At 43.1% G+C, this 21439-nt stretch overlaps 1 protein-coding gene across 4 annotated transcripts in view; it reads left to right on the forward strand.

The window, feature by feature from the left end:
- Positions 1 to 21439, forward strand: part of LOC139232426 (ras-related protein Rab-14) — a 52132-nt gene that overhangs the window by 16405 nt on the left and 14288 nt on the right. For all 4 annotated transcript variants that reach the window (XM_070862584.1, XM_070862583.1, XM_070862587.1 and 1 more), the window contains 3 exons: positions 7186 to 7244; positions 13065 to 13118; positions 16704 to 16881. In XM_070862584.1, coding sequence (XP_070718685.1) covers positions 7193 to 7244; positions 13065 to 13118; positions 16704 to 16881 — 284 coding nt within the window. In that variant the 5' untranslated portion in view covers positions 7186 to 7192. The remainder of the gene's footprint in view (positions 1 to 7185; positions 7245 to 13064; positions 13119 to 16703; positions 16882 to 21439) is intronic.

The raw sequence follows: 21439 nt of genomic DNA on the forward strand, positions 1-21439 counted from the left end.
ACCATCGCGGCAGCAACCAACCACAGCCAACATGGTACCACCGAAAAATCACCATCAACCAATTTCGTAACGAAACTCCACAAGGAAGAAATCGCAAATTTCCATTCAATAATCTCAGTCCTGACTACCAACAGGTGAAAACACTACCTAAAGAGACTTTGAGCCTATTTCTAACTAAGGAAACCAGGTACTTACCCCATAGATCTAAAACGTGCCTGATGGAGAATTCAAACAGGCTGTGAAAAAACACAGGCCACATTGCATTAAGTCATCAATCAACTTGACATTTTTGGACCTTTGGTAGCGAGCCAATTAAAACGTTAAAAGACTTTCAATTGAGCCAATAAGGTCAAAGAAGGCGAGTTATTTTCTGTAAATTGATCCAGGTATAAAATACAGCCATTTTGACCATGTGTCTCAGTAAGACAATGAAACTGGCAATTAGCCAGCAGTTTGTTGCTCTCTGCCAAGATTAAAAAGTTTAAATTACCATCGGATTTTGTATTTCATTGGAAATTGAGAGAGATCTAACAGCGCCTTACCGCATCAGCGGACTAAACCCAACTGAATATTGTGCAGTAAGAAGTCTTCTCCGATGTTCGGGGTACGGCAAGCAGAACCTACAGAATTCAAAGAACCCCGAAATTGCAAACTACTGCTAACTGACCAGAAAGGATTAGTAAGCATAATCCCTGCCTGCCCTGGAGTCTAACCTCGCTCGGATTAGGTATTGAGGTGGGAGGTGTAATTTTTACTGTAACCCCCTTTTAATGTGCAATGTATTCTTTATTAGTGATTATAAGTGTGTGTATTTTCTTAAAATCAAAGTTCCTTTGGATTTATTTGGGGGGTGTGATAAAATGCAGAGTCTAGAACCCAAGGGATTGGGAGCGATTCGAACTGCTCAAGTTGGTCAGAGATGAACCTAACCCCCAGGACCACCCCTTGCACTTGGGCAGGCAGGGAGTTCTCGAATGTTGTCACCGATGAAAGGAAAAGTGATGCATGTCCAAATTAGGGTAGTTGTGTGATTTGGATGAGCTCTTGGTGGGTGGGGGAGGGGCAGGGACATGGGTTGTGGAGGTGTTGCTGTGATATTGCTGGTCCTGTTGGTAATGATAGAGATAGAGCTGGGAAGGAAGGTGTTGGAGATGGGAATGGTGATAAATTTAGTATGTTGGAGGGCAGGCAAGCAAGTAACCAGGGCATATCAACGAGATCGGGTCAATGGGCGTGGGAATTAATCCAAGGCGGGCTATGTGTAGCAGAGTTCTGGCAGCAAAGTCATCAACTCAAATAAGTGGCATAATGTAAATGGGTTTTGAGGATAGATTTTCATAACTACTTCTGATTCAAATATGGATGTTCTTCACCTGCCAATTACCCCAGTCTTTGTCATGAGCAAGTGTAGGACCTGTTCAGTTGGCTACCATTTAAACGGTTTATAATACTGATATTAAATATACATTGAGTTTAAAAAAAAAAAAGTCCTCATTGCCTAAAGCGTAAAAGTTAATTAATCGATTCCAGTTATCAGGCAGGATGTCAAGTTGTGCATGAATAATCCAAATGTAAATTGCCAAATATGTCCTGTACGGGCCCATTATAGTTCCAAATTTATATCTGATCTGTTGCTGTGTGAAACTAGTTTTCTGTAATCATTTAAAGATGTATATAGAGGGAGTTTACGACTATTAGATTCTGTAATGTAGTTATGCATTTGTTACGCATTGAACTTTAATTTTCTTTATGTAATAGGTATCTTTGTCATTTGTAATGGGACTATTCATACGAACATAAGAACATTGGAAATAGGAGCAGGAGTAGGCCATCCGGCCCCTCGAGCCTGCTCCGCCATTTAATACGATCCTGGCTGATCTGATCATGGACTTGGACTTGGGTCCACTTCCATGCCTGCTCCCCGTAACCCCTTATTCCCTTATCGGTTAAGAAACTGTCTATCTCTGAAATTTATTCAATGACCCAGCTTCCGCAGCCCTCAAAGGCAGCGAATTCCACAGATTTACGACCCTCTGAAGAAATTCCTCCTCATCTCAGTCTTAAATGGGTGGCCCCTTCTAAGATTATGCCCCTAGTTCTAGTCTCCCCCATCAGTGGAAACATCCTCTCTGCATCCACCTTATCAAGCCCCCTCTGTTGAAATCTCGACCTCCGATAAACGACTCGGACACCTTCAGCTCCGACAGAAGTTTCTTTAATTTACTTGCTAGCAAGGGAAAGATCACACTCAGTCAATGGCTAAGTGAACACCTCCGAAATGGTACAGTTTCACGAGATATTTATACAGTAAAATCCAAGTTATGGCCTCTCCCTGTGTATTGGCTCTGTCTCGCAGTCAGTGAATACAGATAGAGTTAATTACTACATCCTTGTCCTGACATGGTTTCCAGATATTTCCTTTTGTCAGGGTTATTAGTTGGCCAGCTGGTCATTACTCTATAAGAGTGTGGTAATGAGCTATTACCTGTCTTGCATTATGTCAGGATTGTCCAGTTTCCTAGTCAGTTATGTTTTTGCATCAAATGGATGAGGTCTCTATGAGATAATGGCTGGTGGTTTGAGTGCTTTGAAAAGGGTGGGGTGGAGTGGAACTGATGTTGTATAGACAATAGGAGAGCACCATGGGCGGGGTGGGGTATTGTCTCAGCAGGACTTGCCTCCTAGCTGTCTGGTGGCTATCAGCCATTTCAAGCCAGGTTTAGCTGTTTATGCAAGCCGACTGCTTTATGCAGAAATTTCTAGAAGGACCAGGACACTCTCTTTTGTTATATATTGCAAAGGGCACAAAAATACCATGTGGTATCAGCTTAGATAAAAATACATTTCTACACCTCATAATCTTGTACGTTTTGATAAGATCACCTCTCATTCATCTGAATTCCAATGAGTAGAGAAGGTTCACTAGGTTGATTCCGGAGACAACCCCCTCATCTCCAGAATGAACCGAGTGAACCTTCTCTCAACTGCCTGCAAAGCAAGTATATCCTTGAATATGGAAACCAAAACTGTATGCAGTATTCCAGGTGTGGCCTCCCCAATACCCTGTATAACTGTAGCAAGACTTCCCTGCTTTGATACTCCATCCCCTTTGCAATAAAAGCCAATATTCCATTGGCCATCCTGATCACTTGCTGTACCTGCATACTAATCTTTTGTTTCATGCACCAGATCCTGCTGTACTGCAGCACTTTGCAATTTTTCTCCATTTTAAATAACTTGCGCTCATTTTTTTTCCTGCCAAAGTGCATAACCTCACATTAAACTCTCATTTGGAAAGCAGTGACAGGATCGGTTCAAGTCAGCATGGATTCATGAAGGGGAAATCATGCTTGACAAATCTAATGGAATTTTTTGAGGATGTAACTAGTAGTGGACAAGGGAGAACCAGTGGATGTGGTGTATTTGGACTTTCAAAAGGCCTTTGACAAGGTCCCACGAGATTGGTGTGCAAAATCAAAGCACATTGTATTGGGGGTAATGTACTGGTGTGGATAGAGAATTGGTTGGCAGACAGGAAGCAGAGAGTCGGGATAAACTGGTCCTTTTCGGAATGGGAGGCAGTGACTAGTGGAGTGCTGCAGGGCTCAGTGCTGGGACCCCAGCTCTTTACACTCAATTCCTTCATCCAAATCATTAATGTATATTGTAATATCTCCATGTTTGCAGATGACACTAAACTGGGTGGCGGTGTGAGCTGTGAGGAGGATGCGAAGAGGCTGCAGGGTGACTTGGACAGGTTAGGTGAGGGGGCAAATACATGGCAGATGCAGTCCAATGTGGATAAATGTGAGGTTATCCACTTTGGGGGCAATAACACGAAGGCAGAATATTATCTGAATGGCGGCAGATTAGGAAAAGGGGAGGTGCAACGAGACCTGGGTGTCATGGTTCATCAGTCATTTGAAAGTTGACATGTAGGTACAGCAAGTGGTGAAAAAGGCAAATGGCATGTTGGTCTTCATAGCGAGGGGATTTGAGTACAGGAGCAGGGAGGTCTTGCTGCAATTGTACAGGGCCTTGGTAAGGCCTCACTTGGAATATTGTGTTCAATTTTGGTCTCCTAATCTGAAGGACGTTCTTGCTATTGAGGGAGCGCAGCAAAGGTTCACCAGACTGATTCCCGGGATGGCATGACTGACATGAGGAAGAACTGGATCAGCTCGGCTTGTTTTCAAATTTAGAAGAATGAGACGGGATCTCAGAAACATAAAATTCTGACGGGACTGGACAGGTTAGATGCAGGAAGAATATTCCTGATGTTGGGGAAGTCCAGAACCAGAGGTCACAGCCTAAAGATAAGGGGTAAGCCATATAGGACCGAGATGAGGAGAAACTTTTTCACCCAGAGGGTTGTGAACCTGTGAAATTCTCTGCCACAGAGGGTTGAGTCCAGTTCTTCGGACATATTCAAGCGCGAGTTAGATGTGGCTCTTATGGCTAAAGGGATCAGGGGGTATGGAGAGCAGGCAGGACTGAGGTTGCATGATCAGCCATGATATTGAATGGTGGTGCAGGCTCGAAGGGCTGAATTTTCTGTGTTTCTATGTTTACTCCTTCTGCCAAATTTCTGCCCCCTCACTTAGCCTGTCTATGTCCTTTTGCAGGTTTTCTGTATCCTCCTCACACATTGCTGACGATACAAAGATGGGAGGAAAAGCAAACTTGGCCACGTTACACTCAGTCCCTTCATCCAAGTCGTTAATATAGATGGGGTCCCAGCACTGATCCCTGCGGCACCCCAATAGTTACTGATTGCCAACCCGAGAATGAACCATTTATCCCGACTCCAGGCTGAAAGAAACTGCTAGTCAAGGGCAAATAGGTGAAAATGAAAGGTCCATGCATTGTACAAGAGGCTCTGTTAGCAGATAGCTAAAACAGTGTTGTGTACAGAAATTGTCGCAAGAAACTTTCACAGCACTTGTGTGTTTTGAAAATTCATTACAGACCAATAACTGGGATTGTGATCGTGGGTGTTGCTACCTTGGCCTAGTAAAATCTGTATTGTGGTGGTTTGGTCATATATTTGTAAGGATCAAGGACCATTGCTTGTTGGTATTTCTTGCCCAGACAACATTTGTGTAGTGTTGCCTCCAGTGCAGTCCCCTTCTGATTGCAGTAATTGCCTTGATGCTTATTTGCAGATTCCATTCTGGCTGTGCTGAGCCATCCACTGTGTATGGTGAAGTATGCTGTACACAGTGAATCACCTTGGGACAACCAGAATAGAATGAACCTTCAGTCTTGTTGCATTTAAAAACACAACCCATGATTCTCCTTTTTTATAAAAAGGAAATTATTCAAAGTGATGATTCTAATGTCTATATTTGCTGCATTTTCTTGCATATTTTTGTTTTGTGCAGAACTGTTAAGGATGCAATACGGTAGAAAACAAATTACTTCTCTAACCATGTGTTTAATTCAAAATATGTATTTGATAAGTCTTCAGTTAAACCTTTTATTTGTGTCATCTCCAAGCACTTGCCATACAACGATCTTGAAATGATGCAGTATCTGTTGGATAAAGAGGTGTGTGTGTGTGTATATACATATGGCTTCTTGAGCACCAATATTGTCACCACTTAATTTCAATATAGTACTATCTTTAGTTTTGTTCCTGTTAAAGTTCTCTATGCTTATTTAGCATACTGATAACGACTGCTCTACTCTCAATTTGAAGCAGTTCCCTTGTTCCAGAGGTCGAGACACTGCTGCACATAGTTTTTGCCAAATCATATAATTATCTGTAGTGCATGACACGGAATTTGCTTCTGGAATAGTGACCCTTCAGGTCGGAGCTGGTTGATGGGTAGGTGAAGGGAGAGGGAGTAGAGTGACGGAGTGCCTGAGGTGGATGAAGAAAGTACTGTTGGATGGTAGGGATTGTGGAAAATGTGGTTTTACAAATCTGCCATAGGAATGTGGGAACAGAAATAGGCCATTTAGCCCCTTGAGCATGATATGCATGCTATTAGATTCATGGCTGATCTGTGTCTCCATTGCTCCATATCCCTTTATACCCTTATCTACCAAAAATGTATCGATCTTGGTCTTAAGTTTCAGTCTTTTAATGGAGAGAGTTCCTGATTTCATTGCTAAATGGCTTGGCTCTAATGTTAAGATTAGACACCCTTGCTCTGGATTCTGCCACTACAAAATGTTGGAAGCCAGCTTCCTGTTTAGAATGGTCAAATGCATTCAATGTTTTGTCTAGTGCAAATAAAATTAATATTTCAACAGTTGAGTTTTCCTTGGACTTATTGAAATACTAGTGACAACACTAGGGTTGGGGAATAACTTTCTAATGACATTTTTATAAAGTTAAACATGGCTTTTTAAAATTGCAATAGACATAATTTGTTTTTGGCATGCACTAAATGTTTTGTGGTCTATGCATAGAATTAAAGGCAGTCAAATACGTGAAGAAAATCTTGATAACATTTTAACTCTTGACAGCATGCAGCAAACGATTGACTTAAATGTACCAAATTCTTGGTTGAGTTGCAAGAATTCTTTTGTCTTCAGTTACAATTTATGTAATCTGAACATGATTTTAAATTCTTGTTTCTTGAAATAATTGTTAAATTACTGTGATTTTTGAAAGTAGTCACGCAAAAATAACCTGAAGTTTGTAATCTAACAATGTAATGCAGAATACCAGTTTCTCTGTCTCGATCGGAGGTAGCTGATGTACATAATTACATGATATACCAAGTATATTTGAGTAAGATGCAATTTCAAGTGAAGTTATCCAACAAAACTACTTAAATGGCTTTTAAAAATATAGTCAAATGTTTTTGTTAGAAATGGTGCACGCTGTTGTGGAAGGTAGAGACCAGATTACATCTACTTCGCCAAACAAAATGGATTTCCTGAGTCACCTGGGCCATCGAGCAGAGCAAAAGTCATGTCATAGGGAGAGTTGGAAGTGACTTAAAGGTTAAACATTTAGTGTAGCTTGTGTGCCAATGTAGGGATAAACTACTGTAGGCTGTTATTACATTGACCAGAGGATTTCATATAACAATGTACATTGCTAGTGGTAGAGTATGTCAACAAACGCAGTGCAAGGAAGTTTATATCGCTGCACATTTTATAGAATGTTGTAACGACAGCATTCTGAATTTTGGATTAATCTCGTGGTTTAATTTTTTTCCCTTGTAGAGCCAGGATGGCCACTGCTCCATACAACTACTCCTACATCTTCAAATATATCATTATTGGTGAGTACATTATGTTGGGCTTAATTCCTAGAGATTGAATTCTGTGCATTTAAGTGTACATGAAGTAATACGGTAACGGGTTCCATTAGGGCAAGGAAAGTCAAAACATTGGATGAAAATTGAGTTATTGAAATACAAGTACAAAACTGATTTATATGCAAGTTTTCTCATTTTCACCCCCCCATGCAAGTATTGCCACTTGCTGGCTGTTTGAATGCATGCAGCACTTTTTATAAGCTCATTTCTTTAACCGTGCTATATTGAATTACTCAAACAAAAACCAAGTGAGTGAGAAGTCTTAGCTATGTAACATTGTAACTGTAGATGTCATAAATGATATGACACTTGTCCTTTAGTCAGAAGATTGTGGATTCAAGCATTACTTTAGGCTGGCCCAGTGTACTGCTGAGGAATTGCTGCACTGTCTTTCAGATGAACCATTGAACTCTGACCTCCATCTGTCTGAGGTGGGCATAAAAGATTCCTCGGCGTTATTCAAAGAGTAACAGGGAATTCTCCATGTCCTGGTTGGCCAGCTTTTTTAATTCACCATCAAAAGTTGTGGGATCGTGCTATGCACGTCATCATAGGCAGTCCCTCGGAATCGAGGAGGACTTTCTTCCACTCAAAATTAGTTCTTGGGTGGCTAAACAATCCAATAAGAGAGCCACACAGGTGGGACAGATTGTCGGTGAGGGAAGGGGTGGGTGAGACAAGTTTGCCACACGCTCTTTCTGCTGTCTGCGCTTGATTTCTGCATGCTTTTGCTGATGAGGCTCGGTGCTCAGCACCCTCCCGGATGCACTTCTAATGCCTACATAAGTGGGTGGATTTCAAAAAGTTATTGCTTGTGATGTACTTTGTAATTTCGGATGTAACAAAGATGTGATGACCAAGTTTTTTTTAACTAAAAAGGAAAGTCAGCATAAACCAATATCTTAATTATAATGGGCAGATTTTAGTACACACAACAGTGGGGTGAGAATTTGAATTTGCATTTAAAATGCAATCAGGCGTGTTCATACACTGAAAACTTGTGGCCCTGGTTATTTTTAAACCAAAAGTTGAAATGCAAGAGCAGAATAGTTGTCCTGTTTATCACCTAATTGACACATGAATTGGTGGTCTTGTAATGGTTGTTTAGATTTCATTATACAGTACTTCTAAAAGATGTTGCATTCCCTGGAACCAACTACAATGTCAGAAGCTCAGGAGAGTTAATTTTGATGGAAAATCTTCCTTTTAAGCCAATGAGGTTTTGAGTTTTTGATTGAAATCCAGATTAATGCAAGTGTTGATATTTTGGTTTATCTGTTTTTGTAGCTCAATAATGTAGACGTGCCCTAGTTCTAATTTATACTGCTGTTGTAGTGTCCTTTTTTTTACATTGAATAGCCTCCAGTCGAAGTGTGTAAAAATATGGTACATTAATCTTAATTTTCCAACATTTTATATTCCATACATGGAAAATTTTGTAGTACATGTTGACACACACTATTATAGAAGATAAGCAGAATATTGTAGATCCGGGCTTCAGTACAGAAAGGACATAGTCTCTGTAAAATTTAAATTGTTTAATGATATGGCAAGAGTTTAACTTTTATATTAAAGCTGTAGTGTCCTCATCTGGTACTTTGTAGTGTTGTGTAGCCTTTATTAACCAAAAGATAATGACACAAAACTATATTGCCAAAAAAAATTAGCTACAAGATCTGAATAGGGAATTGGCTTGAATTTCTGTAACCTGTAACGTGGAGGTGAGGATAGAAAATTGTGGAGCTTGGCAATGTTGTGCATGCTTCAGGATACTAGCACTGAATAGAATTTCAGTTTTGAAGCCGGAAAACAAACTGCCCAGATTAAACTTTATAACTGACTCTGCCAGATTTGTCCAATGTGCAGTAACGTTCTTCAGCCTACGTTAAATCATAGAATCATAAAGCACGGAAGGAGGCCATTTTGGCCCATTGTGTTCGCGCCGGCTGACAGAGCTATCTGGCCTAATCCCACTTTCCAGCTTATGGCAATTCAAGGGCCCATCCAAGTACTACTTAAATGTGGTGAGGGTTTCTGCCTCTACCACCCTTTCAGGCAGTGAATTCCAGACCTCCACCACCCTCTGGGTGAAGAAATTTCCCCTCCTATCTCCTCTAAACCTCCTACAAAATTAAAGCACATGGTATTGGGGGTAATGTACTGGTTGGCAGAGAGGAAGCAGAGAGTCGGGATAAACGGGTCCTTTTCAGAATGGCAGGCAGTGACTCGTGGGGTGCCACAGGGCTCAATGCTGGGACCCCAGCTATTTACAAGATACTCAATTCCTTCATCTAAAATCATTGATGTAATATCTCTAAGCTGGGTGGCGGTGTGAACTGTGAGGAGGATGCTAAGAGGCTGCAGGGTGAGTGGGCAAATGTATGGCAGATGCAGTATAATGTGGATAAATGTGAGGTTATCCACTTTGGGGGCAAAAACAGGAAAGTAGAATATTATCTGAATGGTGACAGATTAGGAAAAGGGGAGGTGTAACGTGACCTGGGTGTCATGGTACATCAGTCATTGAAAGTTGGCATGCAGGTACAGCAGGCGGTGAAGAAGGCGAATGGTATGTTGGCCTTCATAGCTAGGGGATTTAAGTATAGGAGCAAGGAGGTCTTACTGCAGTTGTACAGGACCTTAGTGAGGCATCACCTGGAATATTATGTAATGTTTTGGTCTGCTAATCTGAGGAGGGACATTCTTGCTATTGAGGGAGTGCAGCGAAGGTTCACCAGACTGATTCCAGGGATGGCAGGAGTGCCATATGTGGAGAGACTGGATTGACTGGGCCTGTATTCACTGGAATTTAGAAGGATGAGAGGGGATCTCATAGAAACATATAAAATTCTGATGGGACTGGCCAGGTTAGATGCAGGAAGAATGTTCCTGATGTTGGGGAACTCCAGAACCAGGGGACACAGTCTAAGGATCGGGTAAGCCATTTAGGACTGAAATGAGGAGAAACTTCTTCACTCAGAGTTGTTAACCTGTGGAATTCCCTGCCGCAGAGAGCTGTTGATGCCAGCTCATTGGATATATTCAAGAGGGAGTTAGATATGGCCCTTACGGCTAAAGGGATCAAGAGGTATGGAGAGAAAGCAGGAAAGGGGTACTGAGGTGAATGATCAGCCATGATATTGAATGGTGGTGCAGGCTCAAATGGTCTACTCCTGCACCTATTTTCTATGTTTCTATGTTACCAATTACTTTAAATCTATGCCCCCTGGTTGTTGACCCCTCTGCTACGGGGAAATCGGTTCTTCCTATCCACTCTCTAGGCCCATATAATTTTATACACCTCAATAAGGTCTCCCCTCAGCTTCCACTGTTCCAAAGAAAACAAACCCAGCCTATCCAATCTTCCCTCATAGCTAAAAATTGCCCAGTTCAGGCAATATCCTCTAGTGCAATCGCATCTTTCCTGTAATGTGATCAGAACTGCACACAGTACTCTAGCTGTGACCTAGCTAGTGTTTTATACAGTTCAAGCATAACCTCCCTGCTCTTATATTCTATGCCTCGTCTAAAAAAGGCAAGTATTCCGTATGCTGCCTTGACGACCTTATCTACCTATCCTGCTACCTTCAGGGATCTATGGACATGCACTCCAAGGTCCCTTTGTTCCTCTACACTTTTCTCAGTGTTCTACCATTTAATGTGCTCCCTTGCCTAGTTAGCCCTCCCCCAAATGCATTACCTAACACTTCTCTGGCTTGAATTCCATTTGCCACTATTCTGCCCACCTGACCACTTTGTTGTCCTCCTGCAGTCTAAAGCTTTCTTCATTATCAACCACACAGCCGATTTTAGTATAATCTGAAAACTTGTTAATCATGCTCCCTATTTTCAAGTCTAAATCATTGATCTGTACCATGAAAAGCAAGGGACCTAGTACTGAGCCTTGTGGAACCTCACTGGAAACAGCCTTCCAGTCACAAACACCCATCAACCATTACCCTTTCCTTCCTGTCACTGAACCAATTTTGGATCCAACTTGCCACTTTGTCCTGGATCCCATGGGCTTTTACTTTCATGACCAGTCTGCCATGTGGGACTTATCAAAAGCCTTGCTAAAATCAATATACACTTCATCAAACACACTACCCTCATGGATCCTCCTTGTTACCTCCTTAAAAAAAATTCAGTCAAGTTAGTCAGACACAACCTTCCCATAACCAGTCCATGCTGACTGTCGTTGACTAATCCTGGTCTTTCTAAATGAAGATTTATCCTGTCCCTCAATTTTTCTAATTTTTCCACCACCGAGGTTAGGCTGACTGGCCTGTAATTACTCGGTCTATCCGTTTCTCCCTTTTTAAAAAAAAAACAGAAGTACCAGTCCTCGGGCACCACACCTGTAGCCAGAGAGGATTTAAAAATGATGGTCAGAGCCTCTGCTATTTCCTCTTGCTTCTCTTAACAGCCTGGGATACATTTCATCTGGGCCTGGGGATTTATCTACTTTCAAAGCTGTTCAGCCTCTTAATACATGCTCTCTCTTGTTTATTTCATCTAATATTTCACACTCCTCCCTGATTGCAATGTCTGCATCACCCCTCTTTTTTTTGTGAGAACAGACGTGAAGTATACATTAAGAACCATACTCATGTCTTCTGTTTCCACACACAAATTACCTTTATGGTTTCCTAATAGGCCCCACTCTTTTTCTAGTTATCCTCTTGCTCTTAATGTATTTATAAAACATCTTTGGGTTTTCCTTGATTTTACTTGCCAACATTTTTTTATGCTCTTTGCTTTCCTAATATCCTTTTTAATTGCACCCCTGCACTTTCTATACTCTAGAGTTTCTGCTGCATTGAACCCTCGGTATTTATCATAAGCCTCCCTTTTTTTTTTCTTTATCCTACTGTGTATGTCCCTTGACATCCAGAGGGCTCTAGATTTGTTAATCCCACCCTTGAAGTTGGGTTTTATTGTCTGAAAACTGAAATTCTGAATCTTTGTCTCTGCTGTGCACAATATTGAAAACTAATTTGGATCCAGGAGCTGTACCATAACATTTTGAACTTATTGTGGCTTTATATAATTTAGAATGGTTTCAATATTGAAATCTGAAGATGTCGACATCCAAATGTTACCGTAATGTTAACACTGTTCTTTGACATGAAAACAAGGTTCCTAATATCTTTTATGGTAACTTCTAAAGCGGATGTACATTGTATAGTTCCTTTGGTAAATATAATGCTATATCTGCACTACTCATAGGCAAACGGCATTACCCACAAATCTATTTTACGGTGTGGTCAAAGAAGAATACTGCAAAAAGGAAATGGATGAGTAACTTAAGGTGGAACTTTGAGATTGTCCCAATATCTCTCTTGGGTGGGGACTTGTGTATTAATTCTGCAACTGTGGCATGAAAGAGTTGCATAATCATTTTCCACTTAACCAGGCCACAATTTTCAAAACTTACAGGAAACTTTTCTTAGTGATTTGTATTCTGATCAGGCCCTACTGTATTTTAAATTAGTGAAGGTTATTTCAACATTAAATGCATCACATAACACAATCAGTACCTAAAACTTTGAACTGAAAGCTGACACCTTGTAGAACTTCTGGCTAAATCCCTGTCCTACATTTCTTCCCAAGGAATTTACTAGCAGATGAATTTGGAATAGAAGCAGGAAGATGGGATTCCCAGAAAGGATGACTAGGTTTAGAGCAAAAGGGTATGAACAGAGGCAGCTAAACGAGTGTTTTTATTTTTAATGTTGACTTTTTAAATCTTATGACTGACCTTAACATTTCTTTTTACAACAGGAGACATGGGTGTAGGGAAGTCATGTTTGCTTCATCAGTTTACAGAAAAGAAATGTAAGTAAATGCCATGGAAGTCAATTTTCTAAACACGTATGGACCATTCTTTACTGAGCTGTGGCTGCTGAGTTGATTCGAAGTATTAACTCCAGTTTAATCCAATGCTGTAACCCCAACTTTTATATATTGAAATCTGGTTAGTACTTTTGTCTCGCCTGAAAGTGCACTTTAGAGATGAGCCTATTTAAAAACAAAGGGAAATAATATTGTGTCAGCCCACTATGGAAATAACTCTCAAGCTATTTGTGAGTGGGAAATTTCCCACTGTGTTTTGCTGTCATTGCTTTGAATTCCGTGTGTACACAGCTATGTGAAAAATGAATAAAACTCATTTATAACCGGAAGAAAAGGTTGTCACAAGTAATGGGTGCACTCGTATACACCCATGCCCTCTAGCACTGCATTCAAAACTGGCATGCTTGCATGACCACATTTGTAATTTACTTTTCATTGTAAATGCTGTTATTTAATTGCACATATATTGATCCCACGTGCAAAATTTCAGTAGTTGAGCTCTTGCTGCAACAGTTTAAGCCAAGTCAGCAACGATCAACCAGTAACAGGAAGGATGTGATTTGCACAGGAGGGTGCAGAGGAGATTTACGAGGATGTTGCCCGGAATGGCAAACTTCAGCTATGAGGAAAGATTGGATAGGCTGGGGTTGTTTTCCTTGGAACAGAGGAGGCTGTGAGGGGAGATTTAATTGAGTGTATAAAATTGAGGGGCCTAGATAGGTCCTTCCTATCGACTCCATTTCCCTTAGCAGAGGGGTCAATAACCAGGGGGCATTGATTTTAAAGTAGTGGGGAGATGAGGAAACATTTCTTCACCCAGAGGGTGGTGGAGGCAGAAAACTTCATCACGTTTAAAAGGTACTTGGATGTACACTTAAAGAGCCGTAACCTACAGGGCTACGGACCTAGTGCTGGAAGGTGAGATTAGGCTGGGCAGCTCTTTTTTGATTGGCATAGACACAATGGGCCACATGGCCACCTCCTGTGTCGTAATTTTTCTATGATTCTGTAAGAACCAGCAGATACATTTTTCATCCCATCACACTGAACAAGATTTGAACCAGAGTTCAAGAGCTGATCGGTGAGAGCTGCTGTAGAGGACTGAGTGCTCGGTTTCTCCTCACCCAATCAGCAGTAATTTGGGCACTCTTGCCAGCAAGAGCAGGACCTCCATGACCAGATAATTGAGGCTCTGTTGTAGCTATTTCATAAGAGATGTGTCTTTAAATGAGAGCGGGAGGGAGGGGTTTGTGAGTTGTTACTATATTGTCCAGCCATCTCGAACTAGGTTTGAATTAAGCCCTGACTAATGAGAAAAGTTCTCTTGTTTAGCTGCTCTTGAATGAGGCAAAGTTGCTGTCGAGGAAGCTTTGCTCCCTATCAGACCTTCTTGCTACTTGCAGTGAGTGCTACTAAAGTTTCTCTCTCTCTATCTCTTCTATCTCTCTCTCTCTCTCTATCTCTCTCTATCTCTCTCTATCTCTCTCTATCTCTCTCTATCTCTCTCTATCTCTCTCTATCTCTCTCTATCTCTCTCTCTATCTCTCTCTATCTCTCTCTCTATCTCTCTCTATCTCTCCTATCTATCCTCTCTATCTATCTCTCTATCTATCTCTATCTATCTCTATCTATCTCTATCTATCTCTCTCTATCTCTCTCTCTATCTCTCTCTCTATCTCTCTCTATCTCTCTCTATCTCTCTCTCTATCTCTCTCTCTCTCTATCTCTCTCTATCTCTCTCTATCTCTCTCTCTCTCTCTCTCTCTCTCTCTATCTCTCTCTCTCCTATCTCTCTCTCTCTCTCTCTCTCTATCTCTCTCTCTCTATCTCTCTCTCTCTATCTCTCTCTCTCTATCTCTCTCTCTCTATCTCTATCTCTCTCTATCTCTATCTCTCTCTCTCTATCTCTCTCTCTCTATCTCTCTCTCTCTATCTCTCTCTCTCTCTCTCTCTATCTATCTCTCTCTATCTCTCTATCTCTCTCTATCTCTCTCTATCTCTATCTCTATCTCTCTCTCTCTCCCTCTCTCTCTCTCTCTCTCTCTCTCTCTCTCTCTTCTCTATCATCATTGAATTGAAAATCCAATAGCATTAAAAATGAGGATAATTATTTTACATGAAAAGATCATGATTTCCAATAAATCTCTTGGTAAATCTGATTTGGCCAACTGTTTATTTCGTTCAGTGGTAGCACTCTTGTCTCTAAGTTACAAGATTGAGTTCAAGCCCCACTCTTGGACTTGAGCACATAATCTTTCGTTAACACTTCAGTACAATACTGCGCTGTTTTTCAGATGAGATATATTAAAATGAGACCTTTGCCTGTTTAAGTGGGGACAAAAGATCCTACAACACTAATAAAACAAGCAGAAATTCTTCTGTCTTGGCCAGCAGCCCCTTCTTGACGAATGCCACCAAAAACAGACTATAGGTCATTTATTCATTTGCTGTTTGCGACACCTTGCGATGCCATTCCCAGGATAGCTACTTAATATCTATCCATTTTCAGTTACTTTGAAGAATTCCCAAACTGTAATCTTATAAATTGATGATTCAGAATCTAATAACTGAAGTATGTATTGGTATTTTAAGTGTCTCATGTCAAAAATCCTAATCGGTAGGTCGTCTTCATTACCTTGGATCAAAGGGTATGGCGAAAACAGGAAAAGGGTACTGAGGTTGAATGATCAGCCATGATCTTATTGAATGGTGGTGCAGGCTCGAAGGTCCGTATGGCCTACTCCTGCACCTAATTTCTATGTTTCTACTAAAGCCCTTTTTTTCCCTTTTTGGTTATAGACGCTTGAGTTCTCTGGTGGTCTACTGAGGATCACACAAAATATAAACCATCTATCTATCCACTGTACTTGATTGATTTTTGGAATAATTTCATCCAGTTTGTTTGATTCTTTGGCCTCTGATATCCTGTGTTTTCCAGGATGTATTCTGGAAAATAGGGTGAATTTTGCCCAGTCAGTTGTGCCTGTCTTCTGCTGGAAGCTCTGACCTTGGGCAGTTATCTTTACCGATGTTCCGGCTGCTAACTTAGCATAAGCATGAGGCAACATTCATGTTTTCTTTTTTTCCGTTGCCCACCTCTTTATCGTTCGCTCTTCTGTGATCCCATAAAGCGGATGCTGTCCAGGCATGTGCTACAAGAGCACGAGTCAAGAAGTCGGACTGTGGAGAATTTCTCTTACTACTCTAGTGCTCCAGGATGCTTTATTTTATTTTTAATTCAAATTTCAGAGGAACGATTACTGTACCTAATCATCTGGCATTCCGTAGCTGTTGATGTATACGCCGGAGGAAAGTTTGGGAGATCTGCTTTTAAGCTGTGTGCTCTTGTGTATCCGCACATACACACCAAATCCAGAATATGGCAGATGTTCACTATCACACTGTTAATTGAGGCCATGTGCAGAGGTGACTGAAAACTTCGTAAACTTGAAGATTCAAAGAGTTGGCATTTTGTGTTGCTTTTAGTAATAAGATGCTCCAGTAATATCAAGGCATATTGCCTACAACTCATTCCTCTTAAATGATCTCAATTTTCTTCCGACCTAGTTATGGCTGATTGTCCCCATACGATTGGGGTAGAGTTTGGAACCAGAATAATTGAAGTTAGTGGTCAGAAGATCAAGCTTCAGATTTGGGACACAGCTGGCCAAGAGCGGTTTCGGGCTGTCACACGAAGCTATTACAGAGGTGCTGCTGGAGCGCTCATGGTCTATGATATCACCAGGTAATTATACGCACACATTGATTCTATACGCACACATTGATTCTGCTCTTGAAATAGTGGCTTCAAGTGGTAGCTTCCACCAATGAAACCAGATGATTTTTGTGCTGTTTATTTGTCATGTATTTAACTGTCATTATAACCCATGTATGAACTGACTAGTTGTATGTACACTGAGAACATTGACCACGAGGTGGTGAACTTGTGGGAGACACTCCTAACCTGGCCTTTCAAGTATAAAAGGGAGAGCTTCATCACTTCAGTGCTGGAATAAAGGTTACTGGTCACTGACCTTCTCAAGCATGGTCCTCGTGTGCATTTGTACTGAATAGTCAGGACATACCATTGGCGATGAGAAACTGGGATTTAAACCACACTAGCATGGCCACTAGCAGCACAGACGAGAGGTACTGTGTTGATGATTTGGACGACTTTATTGAGAGACTACAGCAAAGCATCGTCACTAAGGAATGGCTGGGACAGGATTCAGCCGACAAACACAGGGCTCACCTGACTGTTTGTGGGTCCAGGACATACTCCCTGATGAAGGACCTTCGAGCGCCAGAGAAGCCGGCGGACAAGACTTTTGCAGAGTTCAGTAAGTTGATCGGGGAACACTTTAAACTGGCGAGCAGCATGCACATGGCGAGACATCGGTTTTACACTCACCGGCAGTGAGAAGGGCAAAGCGTTCCAGACTTCGTGGCAGACCTCCGGCGATTGGCGAGCCTAGAAGTTCCCAGATGCATGCAGAGCGGAGATGCTGCGAGACTTTTTTATTGGGGGCATCGGGCACGCTGGGGTTTTCAGGAAACTGATTGAGACCAAAGACTTGACCCTGGAAACGGTGACTTTGATGACCCAGACATTTATATCTCAAGGGAGTAAGAGACCAGAATGATTGATAAAAATCTTGGTTTAAATGCAGCAAATGGACAGGGAGTCAACATTGTTAACGTGGCACACAGTTCCCCAGGCAGACGGGGGCAATCTGACATGCCTGAGCATGTAGTCGAATCCAAAGGGGGAATTCAACAGAGACAATGGCTAGCTGAACAGCGATTCACACCATCGCAAGGGACAATGCGGCCAGTAATGGGGCCATCAACACCTGTTAATGGTGTGCTTAAAAACAGTGACAGTCAGACGATCGACTGGTAATGGGCCCTTTGTTTCCAACAACGGCTCATGTTGGAGGTGTGGAGGCAAACACACAGCCAGAGCTTGCAGGTATCAGCAATACACCTGCAGGAATTGCAACATCAGTGGTCACTTGGCACGTATGTGCAGGAAGCTTGCAGCCAGGTTGATGTACAAGGAGGACGGGGACGATGTAAGCCCTACGGGGCCAAATGGACACCGGGGGGAATCGCTGGAAGCTGAAGTTCAGCGAGTTCATGTGGCGCACATATACAGTTAATACACCAGGACGCCACTGATAATAGTGCTCCTCAATGGCATCCCAGTATTACTGGAGCTAGACACAGGGGCCAGCCAGTCCCTGATGAATATCAAACAGTTCGACAAGTTGTGGGCATCCAAGGCCAGGAGGCCAAAATGTTTGCCGATTGACGCACAGCTGCAGACATATACAAAGGAGATCATTCCGGTGCTAGGCAGCGCCACAGTAGTCATGACCCACAAAGATTCGGAGAACAGGTTGCCACTCTGGATTGTTCCAGGGGATGGTCCCGCACTACTGGGGAGGAGTTGGCTGGCTGTCATGAACTGGAAATGGGGCGATGTCAATGCAATTTCTTCTGTGGAGCGAATATCATGCTCTCAGGTCCTGGACAAATTTGACTCACTATTTCAGCCCGGCATTGGCACTTTCATAGGGACCAAGGTAGTGATTCACATAAACCCGGACGCCCGGCCAGTACACCACAAGGCCAGAGCAGTGCTGTACGTGCTGGGGGGGGGGGATACAAGGCGAATTGGACCACCTGCTGAGGGAAGGCATCATCTCGTCAGTCGAATTCAGTGACTGGGCGAGCCCGATTGCCAGTGCTCAAGGCGGATGGGTCGGTCAGGATATGTGGTGATTTTACAAGGCCACCATCAATCGGGTGTCACTCCAAGACCAGTACCCGCTACCGAGAGCGGAGGACCTCTTTGTGACGCTATCCGGTGGCAAACTTTTTTCAAAATTGGACCTGACCTCAGCTTACATGACCCAGGAGCTGGCGAGTGAGTCGAAGAAGCTGACCACCATCACGACACAAGGGGTTGTTTGAGTACAACAGATGTCCGTTTGGGATTCGCTCGGCCGCCGCAATCTTTCAATGTAATATGGAAAGTCGCCTCAAGTCGATTCCAAGGACAGTGGTTTTTCAACACAACATCATCATCACAGGTTGTGATACTGAAGAGCACCTCCGCAACCTGGACCGACCGGGTAGATCTGCGACTGAAAAAGGCGAAGTGCGTCTTCCTAGCTCCAGAGGTAGAATTCCTGGGTATGAGGGCAGCAGCAGAGTGGATCAGACCACCTGCGTCCAAAACAGAAGCGATCCAGAGAGTACCCAGACCCCGTAACACGACGGAGCTGCGTTTGCTCTTCGGGCTCCTGAACTATTTTGGTAACTTTCTTCCCAAATTGAGCACGCTGTTGGAGCCGCTACACGTGCTCCTATGCAAAGGTCGTGAATGGGTCTGGGGGGGACAGCCAGGAAAGGGCTTTTGATGTAGCACGAAATTTGTTATGCTCCAACAATCCGTTAACGCTATATGACCCATGTAAGAAACTTGTTTTAACGTGCGACGTGTCGTCCTAGGGGGCCGGGTGTGTGTTGCAGCATGTTAATGCCAAGGGTCAGTTACAGCCGGTAGCTTATGCTCCAGAAGTCTGTCCCAGGCAGAACAGGGCTACGGCATGGTAGAAAAGGAAACGCTTTTATAAAAAATTAAAAAAAATGCGTCCGTACCTGTTCGGCAGGAAATTTGAGCTGGAGACAGATCACAAAACCCTGACGTCCCTTTTGGCCAACAACAAGTTCATAAATGCATTGGCCCGCATACAGAGGTGGGCACTCACGTTAGCTGTCTATGACTACAATTCGGCACAGACCGGGCACTGAAAACTGCACAGATGCCCTCAGCAGGCTCCCACTAGCCACCACCGAGGGGGCAACTGAGCATGCTGCTGAGATGGTCATGGCTGTGGAAGCTTTCGAAAGTGAAGGCTTACCCATGACAGCCCGTCAAATAAAAGTCTGTACAAATCGAGACCTGCTACTGTCTTTAGTCAAGAAATGTGTCCTGAATGGGGACTAGGCAGCCACATACGGGGCATGCCCTGAGGAATTCGAACCATTTCACAGGCGCAAGGATGAACTCTCGATTCAGGCCGATTGCCTACTCTGGGGAAACCAAGTAGTCATGCCCCAGATGGGCAGAGAGATGTTCATCAGAGAACTCCACAATGAGCACCCGGGCATTGTCATGAAGGCAATTGCCAGGTCACATGTTTGGTGGCCAGAGATAGATGCAGACCTGGAACTTTGTTTGCAGGTGCAACACGTGTGTCCAGCTGGGCAATGCGCCCAGGGAAGCCCCCCTTAGGTCCTGGCCCGCCAAACCATGACCACTCATCCATGTGGACTACGCAGGTCATTTCATGGGAAAAATGTTTTTGGTTGTAGTAGACGCCTACTCCAAAGGGATCGAGTATGACATTCTCAATTTAAGCATATCCTCTGCCACGGTAGAAAGTCTACGGGCAATGTTCGCCGCCCATGGTCCATCTGACGTCTTGGTCAGTGACAATGGCCCATACTTTACAAGCATTGAATTCCAGGACTTCATGGCAGAAAATGGTCTCAACCATGTCAGAACGGCACCGTTCAAGCCGGCCTCAAACGACCAGGCGGAATGAGCAGTGCAGATAATCAAACGGGATGCTCAGAATACAAGGGGGTTCCCTACAAAGCTGCTTATCATGCCTCCTGTTGGCCAATAGATCCCGACCACACTCGCTCACTGGTCCCACCCGCAGAGCTGCCAATGAAAAGGACGCTCAAAACCAGGTTATCCCTTATACACCATGAAAGAAATTGTTGAGAGCAGGTGCCAGTCACAATGTGATTACCACGACGGGAATGCGAGGGCGCGATGTATTAATGTCAATTACCATGTCTTTGTTCTCAACTGCGCTGCAGGGCCTAAATGACTCGCAGGCACTGTGATTGCCAAGGAGGGGAATAGAATTCTGGTAGTTAAACTTACCAGTGGACAAATCTGCCGCAAACACGTGGATCAAACAAAAAGGAGGTTCAGCAACCCCATAAAAGAAGCAGAGGAAGAACACGATGTAGAGTTTATTCCTCCCACAGGTGCCAAACACCAGAACCAAGTGGAGGAGAGCCCAGTCACTGTGGGCAGTCCGGATGGGCCTGAGACACCGCACACAGCAGACACTCAGGCCAGCGCCCAACAACCGGAGCCCCAACTCAGGCGCTCTACAATGGAGCATAAACCATCTGAGAGACTTAACCTGTGATCCCAATAAGACTTTGGGGGGGAGGTGATGTCATGTATTTAACTGACATTGTAACCCATG

Source organism: Pristiophorus japonicus, chromosome 20 (genome assembly GCF_044704955.1).
Source record: "Pristiophorus japonicus isolate sPriJap1 chromosome 20, sPriJap1.hap1, whole genome shotgun sequence".
NCBI lineage: Eukaryota > Metazoa > Chordata > Chondrichthyes > Pristiophoridae > Pristiophorus > Pristiophorus japonicus.